General features: G+C 42.0%; 1 protein-coding gene across 2 annotated transcripts in view; it reads right to left on the bottom strand.

The window, feature by feature from the left end:
* Positions 1–20,304, bottom strand: part of LAMA2 (laminin subunit alpha 2) — a 1,085,231-nt gene that overhangs the window by 340,965 nt on the left and 723,962 nt on the right. For both annotated transcript variants that reach the window (XM_040429125.1, XM_040429126.1), the window contains exons 26-27: positions 7,780–7,968; positions 7,568–7,686 (exon numbers count right to left, since the gene is read on the bottom strand). In XM_040429125.1, the coding sequence (XP_040285059.1) occupies positions 7,568–7,686; positions 7,780–7,968 (308 nt within the window). The remainder of the gene's footprint in view (positions 1–7,567; positions 7,687–7,779; positions 7,969–20,304) is intronic.

Genomic DNA, 20,304 nt, shown 5'->3' with positions numbered 1-20,304 from the left:
AAGGGTCCAAAAACAGAGCCTGGAAACTATAGGCCGGTAAGTTTAACATCTGTTGTGGGTAAACTGTTTGAAGGTTTTCTGAGAGATGCTATGTTAGAGCATCTTAACGGAAATAAGCAAATAACGCCATATCAGCATGGCTTCGTGAGGGATCAGTCATGTCAAACTAATTTAATCAGTTTCTATGAGGAGGTAAGTTCTAGACTTGACAGCGGCAAATCAATGGATGTCGTGTATCTGGACTTCTCCAAAGCATTTGACACTGTACCGCATTAAAAGGTTAGTATATAAAATGAGAATGCTCGGACTCGGAGAAAACGTCTGTAAGTGGGTAAGTAACTGGCTCAATGATAGAAAACAGAGGGTGGTTATTAACGGTACATACTCAGATTGGGTCACTGTCACTAGTGGAGTACCTCAGGGGTCAGTATTGGGCCCTATTCTCGTCAATATATTTATTAATGATCTTGTAGAAGGCTTGCATAGTAAAATATCAATTTTCGCAGATGACACTAAACTGTGTAAAGTAATTAACACTGAAGAGGACAGTATACTACTACAGAGGGATCTGGATAGATTGGAGGCTTGGGCAGATAAGTGGCAGATGAGGTTTAACACTGACAAATGTAAAGTTATGCACATGGGAAGGAATAATGCAAGTCACCCATACATACTAAATGGTAAAACACTCGGTAACACTGACATGGAAAAGGATCTAGGAATTTTAATAAACAGCAAACTAAGCTGCAAAAAACAGTGTCAGGCAGCTGCTGCCAAGGCCAATAAGATAATGGGTTGCATCAAAAGGGGCATAGATGCCCGTGATGAGAACATATTCCTACTACTTTACAAATCACTGGTCAGACCACACATGGAGTACTGTGTACAGTTCTGGGCTCCTGTGAACAAGGCAGACATAGCAGAGCTGGAGAGGGTCCAGAGGAGGGCAACTAAAGTAATAACTGGAATGGGGCAACTACAGTACCCTGAAAGATTATCAAAATTAGGGTTATTCACGTTAGAAAAAAGACGACTGAGGGGAGATCTAATTACTATGTATAAATATATCAGGGGGCAGTACAGAGATCTATCCCATCATCTATTTATCCCCAGGACTGTGACTGTGACGAGGGGACATCCTCTGCGTTTGGAGGAAAGAAGGTTTGTACACAAACATAGAAAAGGGTTCTTTACGGTAAGAGCAGTGAGACTATGGAACTCTCTGCCTGAGGAGGTGGTGATGGTGAGTACAATAAAGGAATTCAAGAGGGGCCTGGATGTATTTCTGGAGTGTAATAATATTACAGGCTAGCTACTAGAGAGGGGTCGTTGATCCTGGGAGTTATTCTGATTGCCTGATTGGAGTCGGGAAGGAATTTTTTATTCCCCTAAAGTGAGGAAAATTGACTTCTACCTCACAGGGTTTTTTTGCCTTCCTCTGGATCAACTTGCAGGATGACAGGCCGAACTGGATGGACAAATGTCTTTTTTCGGCCTTATGTACTATGTTACTATGTTACTATGTTACTATGTTACATTGGCCCACACTGAATAAAATCAGCGCACCAAAAGTTGGCTTCATTTGGCACACCAAAGCTCAGAAAAATTATCTGCACTTAGCCTGACAAGATGAGTGGCTTAACCGTAAAGTATGGTGCCTTCATGGGAGAGGAGGAGTGGTCTAATATGCAACCTTTCATCAAAATTACGCCTTTATTCTGGCTTACAATTCTGTCTCAAGCTAAGGCTTCTTTTACATCTCCAGGGAAAAAATCTGAGAGGCTGTTTTGGTAGCGAACAGCCTGCTGGAGTTCACCGGGTACGGTATTGCCAGATTCTACAGTTCCCCACCGAATCCCCATTGACTATAATGTGATCTGATGTCATCTAGCCATTCTCTGGCACAATTGCTGACTTTTTGCCTGGCAAATACCACTGCATGTAGCATTTTTTTTCCCCAGTGAACAGCTGTCTTTTAAGCTGGAACAGCCTACGAAATCGAAAATGTCGAAGGTGTGCAAGTAGCCTAAGCCAAATAATAGTTTCTATAAATTTTGACAAGAGTAGAAATGAAATGAGTGTTGAGCAAATCAAAGTCCACAATGGACTTCGATCTGAATTTCAGGGAAAATTTGATTTGCTGCGAAGCCGAATTTATGCGTGCTTCGTGGTAGAAAATCGACTTTCCCTGAATTGAGGTTAAAAAAAATAAATCATAATTACCTCATCTATTTGATTGTGATGAGCCAGCCATCACCATCTTGTTTGAAGATCTTACACAAAATCCCGTTCGCGGTGATGTATGATGTCACCACGCTGGCTCCATGCGATCAAATGGATGAGCTTAGTTAAGTTTATGATTAAATTTTTATTTGTTTATTTTACACTCTGTTACTACTGTCAGATGCCATGATCAGCTCTGAAAGTGGCATCTGAGGGGTACAATTACAGGGAGCTGCAAAATCACCGCTCCCTGTCATTGCACCCACTACTTACAAACAATTGCGCTTCATGATGAAGGAATTAATCACAAAGCAACTTTTTTTTTTTTTTAATTCTCATCACTAATATACACCAAATGTATACTCCAGCATGAGCCACTGAGAAAAATCTGGTATAGATCTAGACAGCCTAAGTTTATACCATCTAAAGGATTAATAAACCTGCCCTATTTTAGTTGCAAACAAGTCCTAGTGCCTGAGGGGGAACTGGTCCTTTTGTAAAATTAATTAGAGGGGTTTTCTGAGAAAAAATATTTTTTTTTATCAAGTGCCACCAGCCTCCTGCCTGCCCTACTGAAAGCATTATACTTACCTGCTCCCAGCCGGTCTGGCTCTCAGTGCTGCCTCATGCAAGTCTATCTTCTGGTCGTGGCGATGTTTACTACCACCGCAGCATTGGCATGGTCACATGCTCCTCCACTTTAGCCAATGACTGGCTTCATGGTGACATGCTGCTTGTGGCCACGGTGTATGCTACTAATAAAGTGCAATCACCATCATCTGAAGTTAAAAGGGGCTATTCATGGGGCTCAGGGAGATCCTGTAGCACAACTATCAGATAGATAATCAGCACATGCGCTTGCAATTCATTAACTTAGCAGGAGTTTATTGGCTTCATTTGGTCCCAAAGTAATCACTGATTTAAGTGAAATTGTAAATTGAAGGTTACCACTGAATTTTGTATATTTGTATTCTGTTAAAGAAGTATTAGTAACATAGTAACATAGTATCTAAGGCTGAAAAAAGACATTTGTCCATCCAGTTCGGCCTGTTATCCTGCATGTTGATCCAGAGGAAGGCAAAAAAAAATCTGTGAGGTAGAAGCCAATTTTCCCCACTTAGGCTCCATTCACACGTCCGTGCTGTGTTGCGGACCAGCAACACACCCGCCCGGCACCCCTATAGAAATGCCTAATAGGACATGCTCTATCTTTTTGCGGAGCTGCGAACCCAAAGATCGGGGCTGCGCTCCGCAAATGCGGATGCGGACAGCACACTGTGTGCTGTCCAAATCCATTCCATCCCCATAGAGAATGAATGGGTCCGCACAATTGCGGAACGGATGCGGACCCATTTTGCGGACGTGTGAATGGAGCCTTAAGGTGAAAAAAATTCCTTACCGACTATCATAAGGCAATCAAAATAACTCCCTGGATCAATGACCCATCTCTAGTAGCTATAGCCTGTAATATTATTACACTCTAGAAATACATCCAGACCCCTCTTGAACTCTTTTAGTGAATTCACCATCACTACCTCCTCAGGCAGAGAGTTCCATAGTCTCCATGCTCTTACCGTAAAGAATCCTCTTCTATGTTTGTGTACAAACCTCCTTTCCTCCAGATGCAGAGGATGTCCCCTCGTCACAGTCACAGTCCTGGGGATAAATAGATGATGGGAGAGATCTCTGTACTGACCCCTGATATATTTATACATAGTAATTAGATCTCCCCTCAGTCGTCTTTTTTCTAAAGTGAATAACCCTAATGTTTATAATATTTCAGGGTACTGAAGTCCACCCATTCCAGTAATTTCTTTAGTTGCCTTCCTCTGTACCCTCTCCAGCTCTGCTATGTCTGCCTTGTTCACAGGAGCCCAGAACTGTACACAGTACTCCATGTGTAGTTTCCAAGCTCTGTTTTTGGACCCTTTTTGTCTATTTGCACCATATTTGCTATGTGCCAATCCTGTGGAACACTCTCTGTCAGTATAGAGTCCTTAATTATCAGAAATAAGGGTTTGGCTATGACATTACTTAATTCTCTTAGGATACAGGGGTGCAATGCCATCTGGTCCTGGCGATTTGTCTATTTTTATCTTTTAAGACGCCGCTGTACTTCTTCCTGGGTCAGACAGGGCACTTTTAATGGGGAATTAACTTTTACATTCTGCATTTCATCTGACAGTTTATTTTCCTCAGTGAAAACAGTGGTGAAAAAAAATATTTAATAGCTTTGCTTTCTCCTTATCGCTCTCTACAACTCCCCCCTCATTTCTCTGTAGAAGGCCGACACCTTCAGATTTATACTTTTTACCATTTATATAATTGATAAACATTTTAGGGTTAGTTTTGCTCTCTTTGGCAATTAATCTCTCGGTCTCTAGTTTGGCTGCTTTTATTTGCTTTTTACATATTCTATTTTTACCCTCCTGTTTTAGTGATTTAAATACTTTCTTTTTGTCATTTATTGCTTTCTTTACAGTTCTATTTATCCACATTGATTTATTCTTGTTCCTTAACCTTTTATTCCCATAAGGTATGTACCTCTCACAATTAGATTTTAGGATGCTTTTAAAAATATAAACTTTTGGCTGTATTTTTTATTTTTGAGGACTTTGTACCATTTAGTTAGGCCTATGGCCTCTCTTGGTTGGCTAAATTTAGAAACGCTCTTTTGAATGATAATTGGAAGGCTATTACTTTATGGTCACTATTTCCCAGGTGTCCCCCCAACCTGTACATCTGTTGTTCTGTCAGGTCTATTGGTTAATACTAAGTCTAGTATGGCCGTCCATTTGAAGTCGGGTCCTGAACCAGTTGGGAAAGGTAATTGTCTTTGGTTATTATCAAGAACCTGTTTCCTTTATGAGATATACATGTTTCAGTTTCCCAGTCTATATCTCGGTATTTGAAATCCCCCATAATAACACCTCATTATGATTTGCCGCCTCGTCTATCTCGTTTAGTAGTAGATTTTCTGTGGTATATTAGGTGGTTTATAATAAACTCCTATTAGTAATTTATTATTGTTTTTGCCTCCATGTATTTCTACCCATAGTGACTCCACATCTTCATGTCCCTCACTTATATCTTCCCGTAGTGTGGGCTTTAGACAGGACTTTACATAAAGGCAATTCCCCCCCCCTCTCTGGTTTTGGCGATCCTTTCTAAACCGACTGTAACCCTGTACATTAACCGCCCAGTCATAGCTATCATCCAGCCATGTCTCTGTTATTCCCACTATATCATAGTCCTCCTCACACATAACTAATTCCAGTTCCACAGTTTTATTACTTAGGCTTCTGGCAATAGTATACATACATTTAAGAGGTTTATGTATATTTTATACCCTACACTTTTCCTTCTGAGCTGTTCTAGTCCCTCTTTCCATTTCTCCCCCAGTCCCATTACCTTGCCCCCGGTCTCTATCTGCACTATCTTCCCATCCTATAATGTAATTACCCTCCCCCAGTCCCTAGTTTAAACACTCCTCCAACCTTCTAGCCATCTTCTCCCCTAACACAGCTGTTTCTTCCCCATTGAGGTGCAGCCCATCCCTACGATAGAGCCTGTAGCCAACAGAGAAGTTGGCCCAGGTTTCCAGGATCCCAAAACCCTTCTTCCTACACCAGTTCTTGAGCCACTTGTTAACCTCCCTAATCTCCCGCTGCCTTTCTTGTGTGGCTCGTGGCACCGGTAGTATTTCGGAAAATACTACCTTTGAGGTCCTTGCCCTAAGCTTTTGACCTAAATCCCTAAAATCTTTTTTAAGTATGCTCCACCTACCTCTAACTTTGTAATTGGTTCCGATATGGACCATGACCTCTGGATCTTCTCCAGACCCTCCCAGTAATCACCCGATCACTATCAACCCGATCCGCGATGTGTCAAACTCGAGCGCCAGGAAGACAACACACCGTTCGATGATCCCAGTCTTTGTGACAGATTGCCCTATCTGTGCCCCTAATAATTGAATCTCCCACTACCAGCACCTGTCGGGCCTGCCCTGCTCTCCTGGTCCCCTGCTTACTGGAGCTGACATTTCCTTGACTGGCAGAGGAAGTGTCTGGCTGCTGCATTGCTCTTCCTGAACTGACACCCCCTCATCTACCAACCATGCAAACTTGTTGGGATGTGTTAGATCAGGGCTAGCCTCCCTGGAACTCTTCCCTCTACCCAGCTTTCTGTTACCCAGCTAGCTACCTCAATGGACTGCGCTGTCAATAATGCAAAAAAAGACAAAAATACAATATAGTGCAGTGATAAGAATCTAACTTACTGTAGTCCCCTCTTAAAGGCCCTGAATTTCAAGTCACGTAATCTAAAGTCACACACTTAATACAAAACACACACTTTAACTCAAACACACAAACGCTCACAAACTCGCGTTATTTGCCTGCTTGTATAAATGCAGCTCTCAAACCAGCCTGCTTTTTTTCCTCTGGGCAATGTCCCCATCTATGCCAAGAACAAGGGTCCTTGTTGCCAAGTAGCCACCATATTAAGGCAGGAAAAGTGTGGATAGGTGGCTGTATATGTGCATGACTCTCCATTCTGTTCTATAGGAATTGCAGAAACAGCTAGGAAGGTACTAACAGAAATCACTTGACCCAACTGGTTGCCCTGAACCACTACTATTTTCATCTGCTGTAGTTTTCACTGCCATAATCACTGAAATAAAAGCTCCAGGGGCAAACTACAAATTTTAATATTACTGTAATTACTAGAAAAATAAGGTGGTGATTTGTATGCAAAGATGTTATAAATTGAGATACCTAGAATTGCGGTGATGCAAGAATTGAAATTATATTTTCTTAAAGGGAACTTGTCAGCGGCAAAACCCATCTCAAACCGCCAGCAGTACCTTCAAGTAGCCGGCAGTGAGTTTCGAATGATGATTTTCTTACTGCATTCTGAGGAGGCAGAAGTATGAAAAACGTTCTTTTATCCACCGTCCGTGCTATTTTCCAGTCAGGCTTGAAGTCAAGGGGGTAGCGGCCTCTTTGCTTGAAGTCAAGGCAACCACGCCCCTTCCCTGCCCCTTCGCTGTGACTGACAGCCGGCTGTCAGGCATAAGTGCTGTCAGTCACAGCGAAGGGGCAGGGAAGGGGCGCGGTTACCTTGACATAAAGCAAAGAGGCCACTGCCCCCTTGACTTCAAGCCTGACTGGAAAATAGCACGCAAGGGGGATAAAAGAAAGTTTTTCATACTTCTGCCTCATCAGAGTGCAGTAAGAAAATCATCATTCGAAACACACTGCCGACTACTTGAAGGTACTGCTGGTGGTTTGGGATGGGTTTCGCCGCTGACAGGTTCCCTTTAAGGGCAAAAATAAATAAATACCTGGTTTGTCGCAATACTCTCCCATAGGATGCCTTAATTAGAATGTATTGAATGTCAAACAGAACATCCATGAAGTCTTCTCGACTCACAGATCCTCCATCAATATGTTTCCATTCAAACTGCAACACACAAGCAAAATGCATTATTCACATATTACTATCATTTTATTACCTATAAATATAGAATACACATTTAAAAGAAAAAAAAAATACCTCTGTCATCTCAATGTCATGCCTAGTCAGCTGGCCATTTTGAGGATCTGGCACATTTCGGACAATGATTCTATGGTTTGAGGCAGGTCCACCCCTAATAACAACTTGGGGCTCATAGGCTGATGGTCCAGTTTCTTCTCTGGCTTCAAAGTATATTGTATACTTAAGCTTTCCTCCATAAGCTGTAAGCTTTAAAATAGAAAAATATATTGTTTATAGATTATTAAAATATGGCTATTATTAAAATGATTTAATTCTGATTTAATTACATTTAATAAAATGTAACATTATTTTTTTTTCCTATGACATCACGCCTTTACATGTGCTTACATGAGATTACATTTAGTGCCCATGCACATAAATGTTTGGGAATTGGGATCTATATCCCACGGACCCTAAATATGGGCGTAATGCCTTCCAATAGGGCACTATATAACATTGGATAAAAGTATGGTGGAAATTAGAAATATTTTTGTGAGCATGTAAAAAAGAAAAGCCCACAACATGCTCTATTACTGCTGTATAGTACATCAAATAGATTTCAATGCTGTTAGGTTGTAATACTGAACCATGAAACTAAGCAAGGTGCACAAAACAAAAAATGATTATATATTGAGCTTTGTATTATGGGCTGCTAATGACCATGAGTCCTTAGCAAAAAGTCATCATTAAACTATAGATGGATGGATATACCCAATAGTAATACAGTGCACTTTTTAGCAAAATTATAAAAACAGTATATGTGTAAAAAATCTTGAAAAAAAAAAGTCCCAAAACATATATACTGTATTTAATATACACAATATATATACCCAATGATTCATTCAGACTGGACTAGAAGTATTCTGCATGTAATGTAGTCATAAAATGATCTGTTTACAACAAATATATTAATATACTGTTCTATATTTACAGGTTACATTGCAGTTTGTACTTTCAACCTTATGCTTTACATTTGCTTTTATGTATCTGTTTCTATGACATATGTCACACCTGTGTTTAGAATTTATAGGCGCAGAAAATGAAATTCAATGCTGTCACTGATCTATGGCATGATGGACAACAACGGTGTTGACAGATCCCATTGACTTATACACTGCGTGCAGAATTATTAGGCAAATGAGTATTTTGACCACATCATCCTCTTTATGCATGTTGTCTTACTCCAAGCTGTATAGGCTCGAAAGCCTACTACCAATTAAGCATATTAGGTGATGTGCATCTCTGTAATGAGAAGGGGTGTGGTCTAATGACATCAACACCCTATATTAGGTGTGCATAATTATTAGGCAACTTCCTTTCCTTTGGCAAAATGGGTCAAAAGAAGGACTTGACAGGCTCAGAAAAGTCAAAAATAGTGAGATATCTTGCAGAGGGATGCAGCACTCTTAAAATTGCAAAGCTTCTGAAGCGTGATCATCGAACAATCAAGCGTTTCATTCAAAATAGTCAACAGGGTCGCAAGAAGTGTGTGGAAAAACCAAGGCGCAAAATAACTGCCCATGAACTGAGAAAAGTCAAGCGTGCAGCTGCCAAGATGCCACTTGCCACCAGTTTGGCCATATTTCAGAGCTGCAACATCACTGGAGTGCCCAAAAGCACAAGGTGTGCAATACTCAGAGACATGGCCAAGGTAAGAAAGGCTGAAAGACGACCACCACTGAACAAGACACACAAGCTGAAACGTCAAGACTGGGCCAAGAAATATCTCAAGACTGATTTTTCTAAGGTTTTATGGACTGATGAAATGAGAGTGAGTCTTGATGGGCCAGATGGATGGGCCCGTGGCTGGATTGGTAAAGGGCAGAGAGCTCCAGTCCGACTCAGATGCCAGCAAGGTGGAGGTGGAGTACTGGTTTGGGCTGGTATCATCAAAGATGAGCTTGTGGGGCCTTTTCGGGTTGAGGATGGAGTCAAGCTCAACTCCCAGTCCTACTGCCAGTTTCTGGAAGACACCTTCTTCAAGCAGTGGTACAGGAAGAAGTCTGCATCCTTCAAGAAAAACATAATTTTCATGCAGGACAATGCTCCATCACACGCGTCCAAGTACTCCACAGCGTGGCTGGCAAGAAAGGGTATAAAGAAGAAAATCGAATGACATGGCCTCCTTGTTCACCTGATCTGAACCCCATTGAGAACCTGTGGTCCATCATCAAATGTGAGATTTACAAGGAGGGAAAACAGTACACCTCTCTGAACAGTGTCTGGGAGGCTGTGGTTGCTGCTGCACGCAATGTTGATGGTGAACAGTTTAAAACACTGACAGAATCCATGGATGGCAGGCTTTTGAGTGTCCTTGCAAAGAAAGGTGGCTATATTGGTCACTGATTTGTTTTTGTTTTGTTTTTGAATGTCAGAAATGTATATTTGTGAATGTTGAGATGTTATATTGGTTTCACTGGTAAAAATAAATAATTGAAATGGGTATATATTTGTTTTTTGTTAAGTTGCCTAATAATTATGCACAGTAATAGTCACCTGCACACACAGATATCCCCCTAAAATAGCTAAAACTAAAAACAAACTGAAAACTACTTCCAAAAATATTGAGCTTTGATATTAATGAGTTTTTTGGGTTTATTGAGAACATAGTTGTTGTTAAATAATAAAATTAATCCTCAAAAATACAACTTTCCTAATAATTCTGCACTCCCTGTAATGGGTTTTATCTGGTTACATCATGTGCTCTGTCATCTTATTGGAAAAAATAATGCAACATGTGGTGCTATTTCTTGTGGCACAGGTGACGGCATTGCAGAGGCTACCAATAGAACTTCTAATGCAAGTGTGAAGCTAGTCTAACCTGGGTTATGATATTCCCACATATAATAATAGTACATTAGTATATTAATGTTTTATATTAAAGGGAACCTGTCACCTGGATTTTGGGTATAGAGCTGAGGACATGGGTTGCTAGATGGCCGCTAGCACATCTGCAATATCCAGTCCCCATAGCTCTGTGTGCCTTTATTGTGTAAAAAACCCAATTTGATACATATGCAAATGACCCTGAGATGAGTCAAAGCTTGAAAATATGACTCTTCTCTGGTCACACAAGTAAGATATGACTCTTTTATGTTAATTTGCATTTGTATCAAATCGTTTTTTTTTCACACAATAAAAGCACACAGAGCTATGGGGACTGGGTATTGCCGATGTGCTAGCGGCCATCTAGCAACCCATGTCCTCAGCTCTATACCCAAAATCCCGGTGACAGGTTCCCTTTAAGAGATGAGAGAATTTCCCAAAATTTGTTTCTGGTCCCATCTGCTCGAATCTGCTTTCAGGTTCGATTTGGCCCAAATAAATTTGGTCAAAAGCAAAGTTGCCCCAATTTCCCTATTAAATCATGTATGAAAGCTCTTTAACCACCTCAGGACCGCCGTACGCAGGATTGCGTCTTTGCGGCGGTCCTGTTGTTCTGGGTGGACGCGCCGGTGCGTCCTCTCGCGAGACGCGAGATTTCGTGCATTGCCGGCCCGCGCATGCGCATCGCGGGCCGGCAAAAGTTAAAGAAGTATTTCGTCACCAGCCTGCCAGCAACGATCATTGGCTGGCAGGCTGGCGATTTTCAAAAAATCGAATCAGAAGCCAGATAACAGATCATATTAGTAAATATGATCTGTTATATGGCTTGTCTGCTCCTGTGCTGGTCCTTTTCGTCGGTTGGATCCAGCACAGGAGCAGACTTCACAGTGAGTACACCAAACAGCACACCTTAGCCCCAGATCACCCCCCTGCACCCCAATTAACCCTTTGATCACCCCTTTGATCGCCCCTGTCAATCACTATTGAAAGGAAAAAAAGTGATCAGTGTAAACTGTCACTTTTTTTTTTTCACTAGTATTGGCTGTTAGGTTTTAGGGATAGTTTAGGCCCCTTGGTTAGGTAGTTAGCGTCAGTTAGCGCCCAGCCCACCGCACCGCAGTCACTTTTATTCGCTGATTAGCGTATCGCTAATCAGCATTTGTACTTTTATAGTATCTGTAAGTGATCAAAACTGATCACGGTCAGATCTATAATAGTATTAGTGTCACTTTAGTTCGCCCTCCACCCAAAACGCAGTGTTTGCCCGATCAGGCCTGATCGGTCGCCCACACGTGCGTTCACCCACGCCCGCCCCACCGCAGTGACAAAAAAAATTTTGTTTTTTGATCACTGCACATTCACTTTACAAGCACTGCGGCGATAAAAAAATCAGTTTTGATATTTTTTATCAACCGCAGCAGCCTCCGGTACTTCGCTAGCCTCCCCTTTGTAAGACAGGTTTGCTTTTTTTCTTGGGTAGTCTCAGGGAATACCCCTAAATTTAGTAGTCCAAATGTCAAACAGGGGGTATTCTTCTGAAGAGGCCTACAGGATTCTGACCCAGTCGGATGAGGAGTGGGAACCCTCATCTGATGAATCTAGCGGGTCAGAATATGAACCTGTGGAAAGCAGTGGCTCTCTGACCCAAAGTTCGGACGAGGAGGTGGAGGTCCCTGGCAGCACCAGGCGTACCCGGCCCCGTGTCGCTAGACCACAGGTTACGCAGGATCCGTTTCAAGAGCAGCAGAGTGGGGCTGTCGCTGCCGGATCACGTGGTGAGGCATACACCAGCAGCGCAGCCCTTCCTGGACCTAGTACCAGCACTGCCGTACAACATGGTGACGTGGCGAGCACCAGAAGGGCAGTTGAAGCTGGTACGGTGGCACGTGCACTAGTTACCCCGTCGCAGCCACCGCGCAGACAGGCCCGTAGAGCCCCTAGAATCCCTGAGGTGCTGGCAAACCCTGATTGGCAGTCACCAACTTCAGCCGCACCTGTAGTTCCCCCTTTCACTGCCCAGTCTGGAGTTCGGGTTGAGACGGCTCAAATCGGTTCGGCCCTGGGATTTTTTGAGCTGTTCTTGACTGCGGAGCTCTTGGACTTAGTCGTGGCAGAAACAAATCGGTATGCCACACAATTTATATCCGCCAACCCGGGAAGCTCTTATGCCCAGTCTTTCCGGTGGAAACCAGTCCAAGTTTCCGAAATTAAAATTTTTTTGGGCCTTCTCCTCAACATGGGTCTAACTAAAAAGCATGAATTGCGGTCATATTGGTCCACGAACCCAATTCATCACATGCCCATGTTCTCTGCTGCTATGTCCAGGACACGATTTGAGACCATCCTACGTTTTCTGCATTTTAGCGACAACACCACCTCCCGTCCCAGAGGCCACCCAGCTTTTGACCGGCTCCACAAAATTCGGCCCCTCATAGACCATTTCAACCAGAAATTTGCAGATTTGTATACCCCTGAGCAAAACATCTGCGTAGACGAGTCCCTAATACATTTTACCGGGCGCCTTGGCTTCAAACAATACATCCCAAGCAAGCGTGCCCGGTATGGGGTCAAATTGTATAAGCTCTGTGAAAGGGCCACAGGCTATACCCACAAATTTCGGATCTATGAGGGAAAAGATCAGACCCTGGAGCCGGTCGGTTGCCCTGACTACCTGGGGAGCAGTGGGAAGACAGTCTGGGACTTGGTGTCACCCTTATTCGGCAAGGGGTACCATCTTTATGTGGACAATTTCTACACAAGTGTGGCCCTCTTTAGGCATTTGTTTCTAGAACGGATTTGCGCCTGTGGCACCGCGCGAACTAGTCGCGTGGGCTTCCCCCAACGGCTTGTAACCACCCGTCTTGCAAGGGGGGAGAGGGCTGCCTTGTGTAACGAAGAACTGCTCGCGGTGAAATGGAGAGACAAGCGTGACGTTTACATGCTCTCCTCCATTCACGCAGACACGACAATCCAAATTGAAAGGGCAACCCGTGTCATTGAAAAGCCCCTCTCAGTCCACGACTATAATGCGCTCATGGGAGGGGTGGACTTCAATGACCAGATGTTGGCTCCCTATTTAGTTTCCCGCAGAACCAGACGCTGGTATAAGAAGGTGTCTGTATATTTAATTCAATTGGCGCTGTATAATAGTTTTGTTCTCTACAGTAAGGCTGGGAGAACACGATCCTTCCTCAAATTCCAGGAAGAGATCATCGAGAACCTCCTTTACCCAGGAGGTTCCGTGGCCCCATCCACCAGTGTAGTTAGCCGTCTACACGAGCGACATTTCCCCAGTGTCGTTGCTGGTACCTCAACCCAACCGCCACCCCGAAAAAAATGTCGTGTCTGTAGCAGGAGTGGAATAAGGCGTGACACCCGCTATTTCTGTCCTGACTGTCCTGACCACCCTGCCCTATGCTTTGGTGAGTGTTTCCGGAAGTACCACACACAGGTACACCTAGCATAGGGATTGCATCTCACAGGACAGGCACACAGGGCTATTAGGGCCCTTTTACTCACAGCTGCTGCAAACCTCTCCTTTCACCTGGGATAAAGTGCATAATGTACTTCGCCACATCTTTGGGCAATTTGCGCTTTGCACATTGTCCCATGGGGAAGGAGAGGTTTGTTCTATAAAGGTAAAAAAAACTAAACAAAAAAAAAATTACCGGTAAGTAAAAAAGTTAAACGTTCAGTTAAAAAAGTTAAAAAAAAGTTTCTATGTTCTGTTCAACAGTTAATAAATTTATTGCGTTGCGGCCTGGTTTTTTCTTTTTTGTTTTGTTTTTTTTACCTTTCAGGTGGACCAACCGATCGACTAGCTGCAGCACTGATGTGCATTCTGACAGAAGCATTGCGCTGCTGTCAGATTACACGCAAGTCGGTGTATGCGGCGCTGCAAGACGAGATTTCTCCTCTGCAGTAAAAGATATGTTTGCCGAGGCATATGAGCTGAGGAGGTGGCGGTGTTCATATACTTTGTCAAACACTTTGTATATATAAAAAAAAAAATCCCGGCAATGATTTATTCATCCACATCGATTGATGTGAATGGAGAAATCTGGTTTGCCAGGGCATACGAGCTGAAGTGGGTATGGATGTTGGGCGGAGCTCCTATGTCCTGGCAGACGCCTTTCCCCTCCTTTTTTTTTTTTTGGCAGAGATTTTTTCATCCACATTGATCGATGCGAATGAAGAAATCTGTGCCGTTCATTTTTTTCTTTCAGCCCAGAGGCTGAACGGAAAAAAAAAATCTCATTACCCGTATGCTCAATATAAGGAGAATAGCAGAAACTCCTAATGCTGGGCATACATGTAATGATTGTGGAGACCCTCAAATGCCAGGGCAGTACAAACACCCCACAAATAACACCATTTTGGAAAGAAGACACCCCAAGGTATTCGCTGAGGGGCATATTGAGTCCATGAAAGATTGAAATTTTTGTCCCAAGTTAGCGGAAAGGGAGACTTTGTGAGAACAAAATCAAAAAAATCAATTTCCGCTAACTTGTGCCAAAATTATTTTTTTTCTATGAACTCGCCATGCCCCTCATTGAATACCTTGGGGTGTCTTCTTTCCAAAATGGGGTCACATGTGGGGTATTAATTACTGCCCTGGCATTTTAGGGGCCCCAAAGCGTGAGAAGAAGTCTGGTATCCAAATGTCTAAAAATGCCCTCCTAAAAGGAATTTGGGCCCCTTTGCCCACCTAGGCTGCAAAAAAGTGTCACACATGTGGTATCTCCGTATTCAGCAGAAGTTGGGGAATATGTTTTGGGGTGTCATTTTACATATACCCATGCTGGGTGAGATAAATATCTTGGTCAAATGCCAACTTTGTATAAAAAAAATGGGAAAAGTTGTCTTTTGCCAAGATATTTATCTCACCCAGCATGGGTATATGTAAAATGACACCCCAAAACACATTCCCCACCTTCTCCTGAGTACGGAGATACCAGATGTGTGACACTTTTTTGCAGCCTAGGTGGGCAAAGGGGCCCACATTCCAAAGAGCACCTTTCAGATTTCACAGGTCATTTACCTACTTACCAGACATTAGGGCCCCTGGAAAATGCCAGGGCAGTATAACTACCCCACAAGTGACCCCATTTTGGAAAGAAGACACCCCAAGGTATTCCGTGAGGGGCATGGCAAGTTCCTAGAATTTTTTATTTTTTGTCACAAGTTAGTGGAAAATGATGATTTTTTTTTTTTTTTCTTACAAAGTCTCATATTCCACTAACTTGTGACAAAAAATAAAAACTTCCATGAACTCACTATGCCCATCAGCGAATACCTTGGGGTCTCTTCTTTCCAAAATGGGGTCACTTGTGGGGTAGTTATACTGCCCTGGCATTCTAGGGGCCCAAATGTGTGGTAAGGAGTTTGAAATCAAATTCAGTAAAAATTGACCTGTGAAATCCGAAAGGTGCTCTTTGGAATATGGGCCCCTTTGCCCACCTAGGCTGCAAAAAAGTGTCACACATCTGGTATCCCCGTACTCAGGAGAAGTTGAGGAATGTGTTTTGGGGTGTCTTTTTACATATACCCATGCTGGGTGAGATAAATATCTTGGTCAAATGACAACTTTGTATAAAAAAATGGGAAAAGTTGTCTTTTGCCAAGATATTTCTCTCACCCAGCATGGGTATATATAAAATGACACCCCAAAACACATTCCCCACCTTCTCCTGAGTACGGAGATACCAGATGTGTGACACTTTTTTGCAGCCTAGGTGGGCAAAGGGGCCCATATTCCAAAGAGCACCTTTCGGATTTCACTCGTCATTTTTTACTGAATTTGATTTCAAACTCCTTACCACACATTTGGGCCCCTAAAATGCCAGGGCAGTATAACTACCCCACAAGTGACCCCATTTTGGAAAGAAGACACCCCAAGGTATTCCGTGAGGGGCATGGCGAGTTCCTAGAATTTTTTATTTTTTGTCACAAGTTAGTGGAAAATGATGATTTTTTTTTTTGATTTTTTTTTTCATACAAAGTCTCATATTCCACTAACTTGTGACAAAAAATAAAAACTTCCATGAACTCACTATGCCCATCAGCGAATACCTTGGGGTCTCTTCTTTCCAAAATGGGGTCACTTGTGGGGTAGTTATACTGCCCTGGCATTCTAGGGGCCCAAATGTGTGGTAAGGAGTTTGAAATCAAATTCAGTAAAAAATGACGAGTGAAATCCGAAAGGTGCTCTTTGGAATATGGGCCCCTTTGCCCACCTAGGCTGCAAAAAAGTGTCACACATCTGGTATCTCCGTACTCAGGAGAAGGTGGGGAATGTGTTTTGGGGTGTCATTTTATATATACCCATGCTGGGTGAGAGAAATATCTTGGCAAAAGACAACTTTTCCCATTTTTTTATACAAAGTTGTCATTTGACCAAGATATTTATCTCACCCAGCATGGGTATATGTAAAAAGACACCCCAAAACACATTCCTCAACTTCTCCTGAGTACGGAGATACCAGATGTGTGACACTTTTTTGCAGCCTAGGTGGGCAAAGGGGCCCATATTCCAAAGAGCACCTTTCGGATTTCACAGGTCATTTTTTACTGAATTTGATTTCAAACTCCTTACCACACATTTGGGCCCCTAGAATGCCAGGGCAGTATAACTACCCCACAAGTGACCCCATTTTGGAAAGAAGAGACCCCAAGGTATTCGCTGATGGGCATAGTGAGTTCATAGAACTTTTTATTTTTTGTCACAAGTTAGTGGAATATGAGACTTTGTAAGAAGAAAAAAAAAAAAAAAAAATCATCATTTTCCGCTAACTTGTGACAAAAAATAAAAAGTTCTATGAACTCACTATGCCCATCAGCGAATACCTTAGGGTGTGTACTTTCAGAAATGGGGTCATTTGTGGGGTGTTTGTACTGTCTGGGCATTGTAGAACCTCAGGAAACATGACAGGTGCTCAGAAAGTCAGAGCTGCTTCAAAAAGCGGAAATTCACATTTTTGTACCATAGTTTGTAAACGCTATAACTTTTACCCAAACCATTTTTTTTCTACCCAAACATTTTTTTTTTATCAAAGACATGTAGAACTATAAATTTAGAGCAAAATTTCTATATGGATGTCGTTTTTTTTGCAAAATTTTACAACTGAAAGTGAAAAATGTCATTTTTTTGCAAAAAAATCGTTAAATTTCGATTAATAACAAAAAAAGTAAAAATGTCAGCAGCAATGAAATACCACCAAATGAAATCTCTATTAGTGAGAAGAAAAGGAGGTAAAATTCATTTGGGTGGTAAGTTGCATGACCGAGCAATAAACGGTGAAAGTAGTGTAGGTCAGAAGTGTAAAAAGTGGCCTGGTCTTTCAGGGTGTTTAAGCACTGGGGGCTGAGGTGGTTAACACCAAGACAGCTTTAGGCTACTTTCACACTCACATTTTGTGCAGATCCGTCATGGACAGATCCTTTCAGATAATACAACCGTCTGCATCCATTTAGAACGGATCCGTTTGTATTATCTTTAACATAGCCAAGACGGATCCATCTTGAATACCATTGAAAGACAATGGAGGACGGATCAGTTTTCTATTGTGCCAGATTGTGACTAACATTGTGTGCCAGGACGGATCCGTTTGGCTCAGTTTCATCAGACGGACACCAAAATGCTGCAAGCAGAGTTTTGGTGTCCATCTCCAAAGCGAAATGGAGACTGAACTGATGCAAACTGATGCATTCTGAGCGGATCCTTTTCCATTCAGAATGCGTTAGAATGCAAACTGATCTGTTTTGGACCGCTTATGAGAGCCCTGAATGGATTTCACAAACGGAAAGCCAAAACGCAAGTGTGAAAGTAGACTTAGTGATGTCAGTGACTGCAGTGACTGCAACATATATGGCTATGGGTAAATGGACGGCGTCCGGTGGTAATAAACAGGCTGCTTATAAACACACTGCACTTTCAGGTTTTTTTATTGGGAAAATGGTCCTAAAATTGTCCCTTTTTAGTGGAAGATGCCATTTTGTGTAATTCATGTGAGATAAATCCCCAAAAATTCTGATTAATTGGAAACCAATTGAAAACTTATTCAATTTTTTTAGAATCAATTCACTCGTCTTTAGTTGTATTCAATTAAAAAACAAATAAATATAATAAACATAAACATAGTAAGGCTGAATAAAAACTCAGGTTTATAAAGTTCAATATATAATCCTACAGTGTTGATCCAACAATTTAGACAAATGAATATGTTAATATGTTTATGGATTGTTAATAAAAAGTAAAAAAAAAGTAAAAAAAAAAAATAAATCTTTCATTTCGACCAACTGGAATAATAAAACAGCATAAATACAAGTGTGAAACATTTAGGAACCCGGGTAAATAAAGGAAACACATTGCACAATGATGATTAAATTATTCGTAAATAATATCACTAAAATATTCTTACAATTGACAAACAGCAAATTAATTTCACTTTCTTCTTCAGCACAAAGATACCAGTTGTCTTTGTTATAACCTATGAGAATGCTTCCCTAAACAATATCTAAGCATCCTCGAACAATTTGTAATATTGCAAGAATCAAAAGACTAAAGATATCTCCTCTTTTCAAATAGATGATAGAAAAACATTTTACCCATAGGCAGACCGTCAAACCCCCCCCTTTATTAAATTACACATTTGATGTGATTAATGAAACCTTGAAGCTGTAGGGAAAACACACAAAGCAAAAATAAAATGTAATTTATATTCCAAGCAAGTTATATTAAAATGAAACAAAGCAGGGCACATTCTAAGTATCGATTGTGCTCCCTCCATAAAGACAAACAGACACAGTGTAATATACATTAGAAACAAGTCACGTCTACTCTACATCTTATCAGAGTGGTTCAGGTGGATCTGATCTCACGCATGCGCCGTAGTCTACACTATAGGTGGCTGCACAGTGCATCTGCCTCTGCTTCCCCAGCAGCTCAGGTGCATATACACCAACCTCCACCTGAATAAAGTGCCTCTTCTTCTAGGTCAGTGACGGCTAACCTCCGACACTCCAGCTGTGGTGAATCTATGACTCCCAGCATGCTCTACTCATTTCTATGGAGTTCTGAGGACAGCCAAGCAAGTGTGCATCTTGGGAGTTGTAGTTTTACCACAGCTGGAGTGCCGAAGGTTAGCCATCACTGTTCTAGGAAGAGGATGACCTTAACACATGAGCAGCAATCATCTGCTCGCGAAGCAAAGACAGATGTACTACTCATGCACCGATAATGTAGTCTATGTTATAGGCATGAGGTTACAGAGCCAAAAAATATTATTGCTTGGCCCTGTCAATCAAATGGACAGTGGGATTGGCTCTAAGTGTAGAGTAGATAGGCTCTGGTGCTCCGAGGGGCTAATTTACATAATCATAAAAAAAATATTTTCTCAGGAATGGTGCAATGGAGGAACATAAATGAGCTATTGCTTTTATGCAGGACTAACCTTACAAGGTATTATGCATAGTTTAATAGGGTTCATCATGCTGACAAATGTTCTTTGAAGGAGTGTTTCCACCTTTGACATTTATGGGAAATCCACGGGAAATGCCAAAAACGGCCTTTAGATATTGGCCTCACCTACAGTATCTCTGGAATGCGCGTTCTCCTAACACTGACAAGACACCTACTTTGACTAAATAGAGAGGTGGCCCGGATTAGGGGAACAGCCAAGCTTCATGTGCTACACTATTGCCATAATTCCCATAGAA

This window comes from Bufo bufo, chromosome 4, assembly GCF_905171765.1.
Source record: "Bufo bufo chromosome 4, aBufBuf1.1, whole genome shotgun sequence".
Taxonomy (NCBI): Eukaryota; Metazoa; Chordata; class Amphibia; order Anura; family Bufonidae; genus Bufo; species Bufo bufo.
Note: the sequence above shows the minus strand (reverse complement) of the source record. Positions and strands in the feature narration are given on the sequence as shown.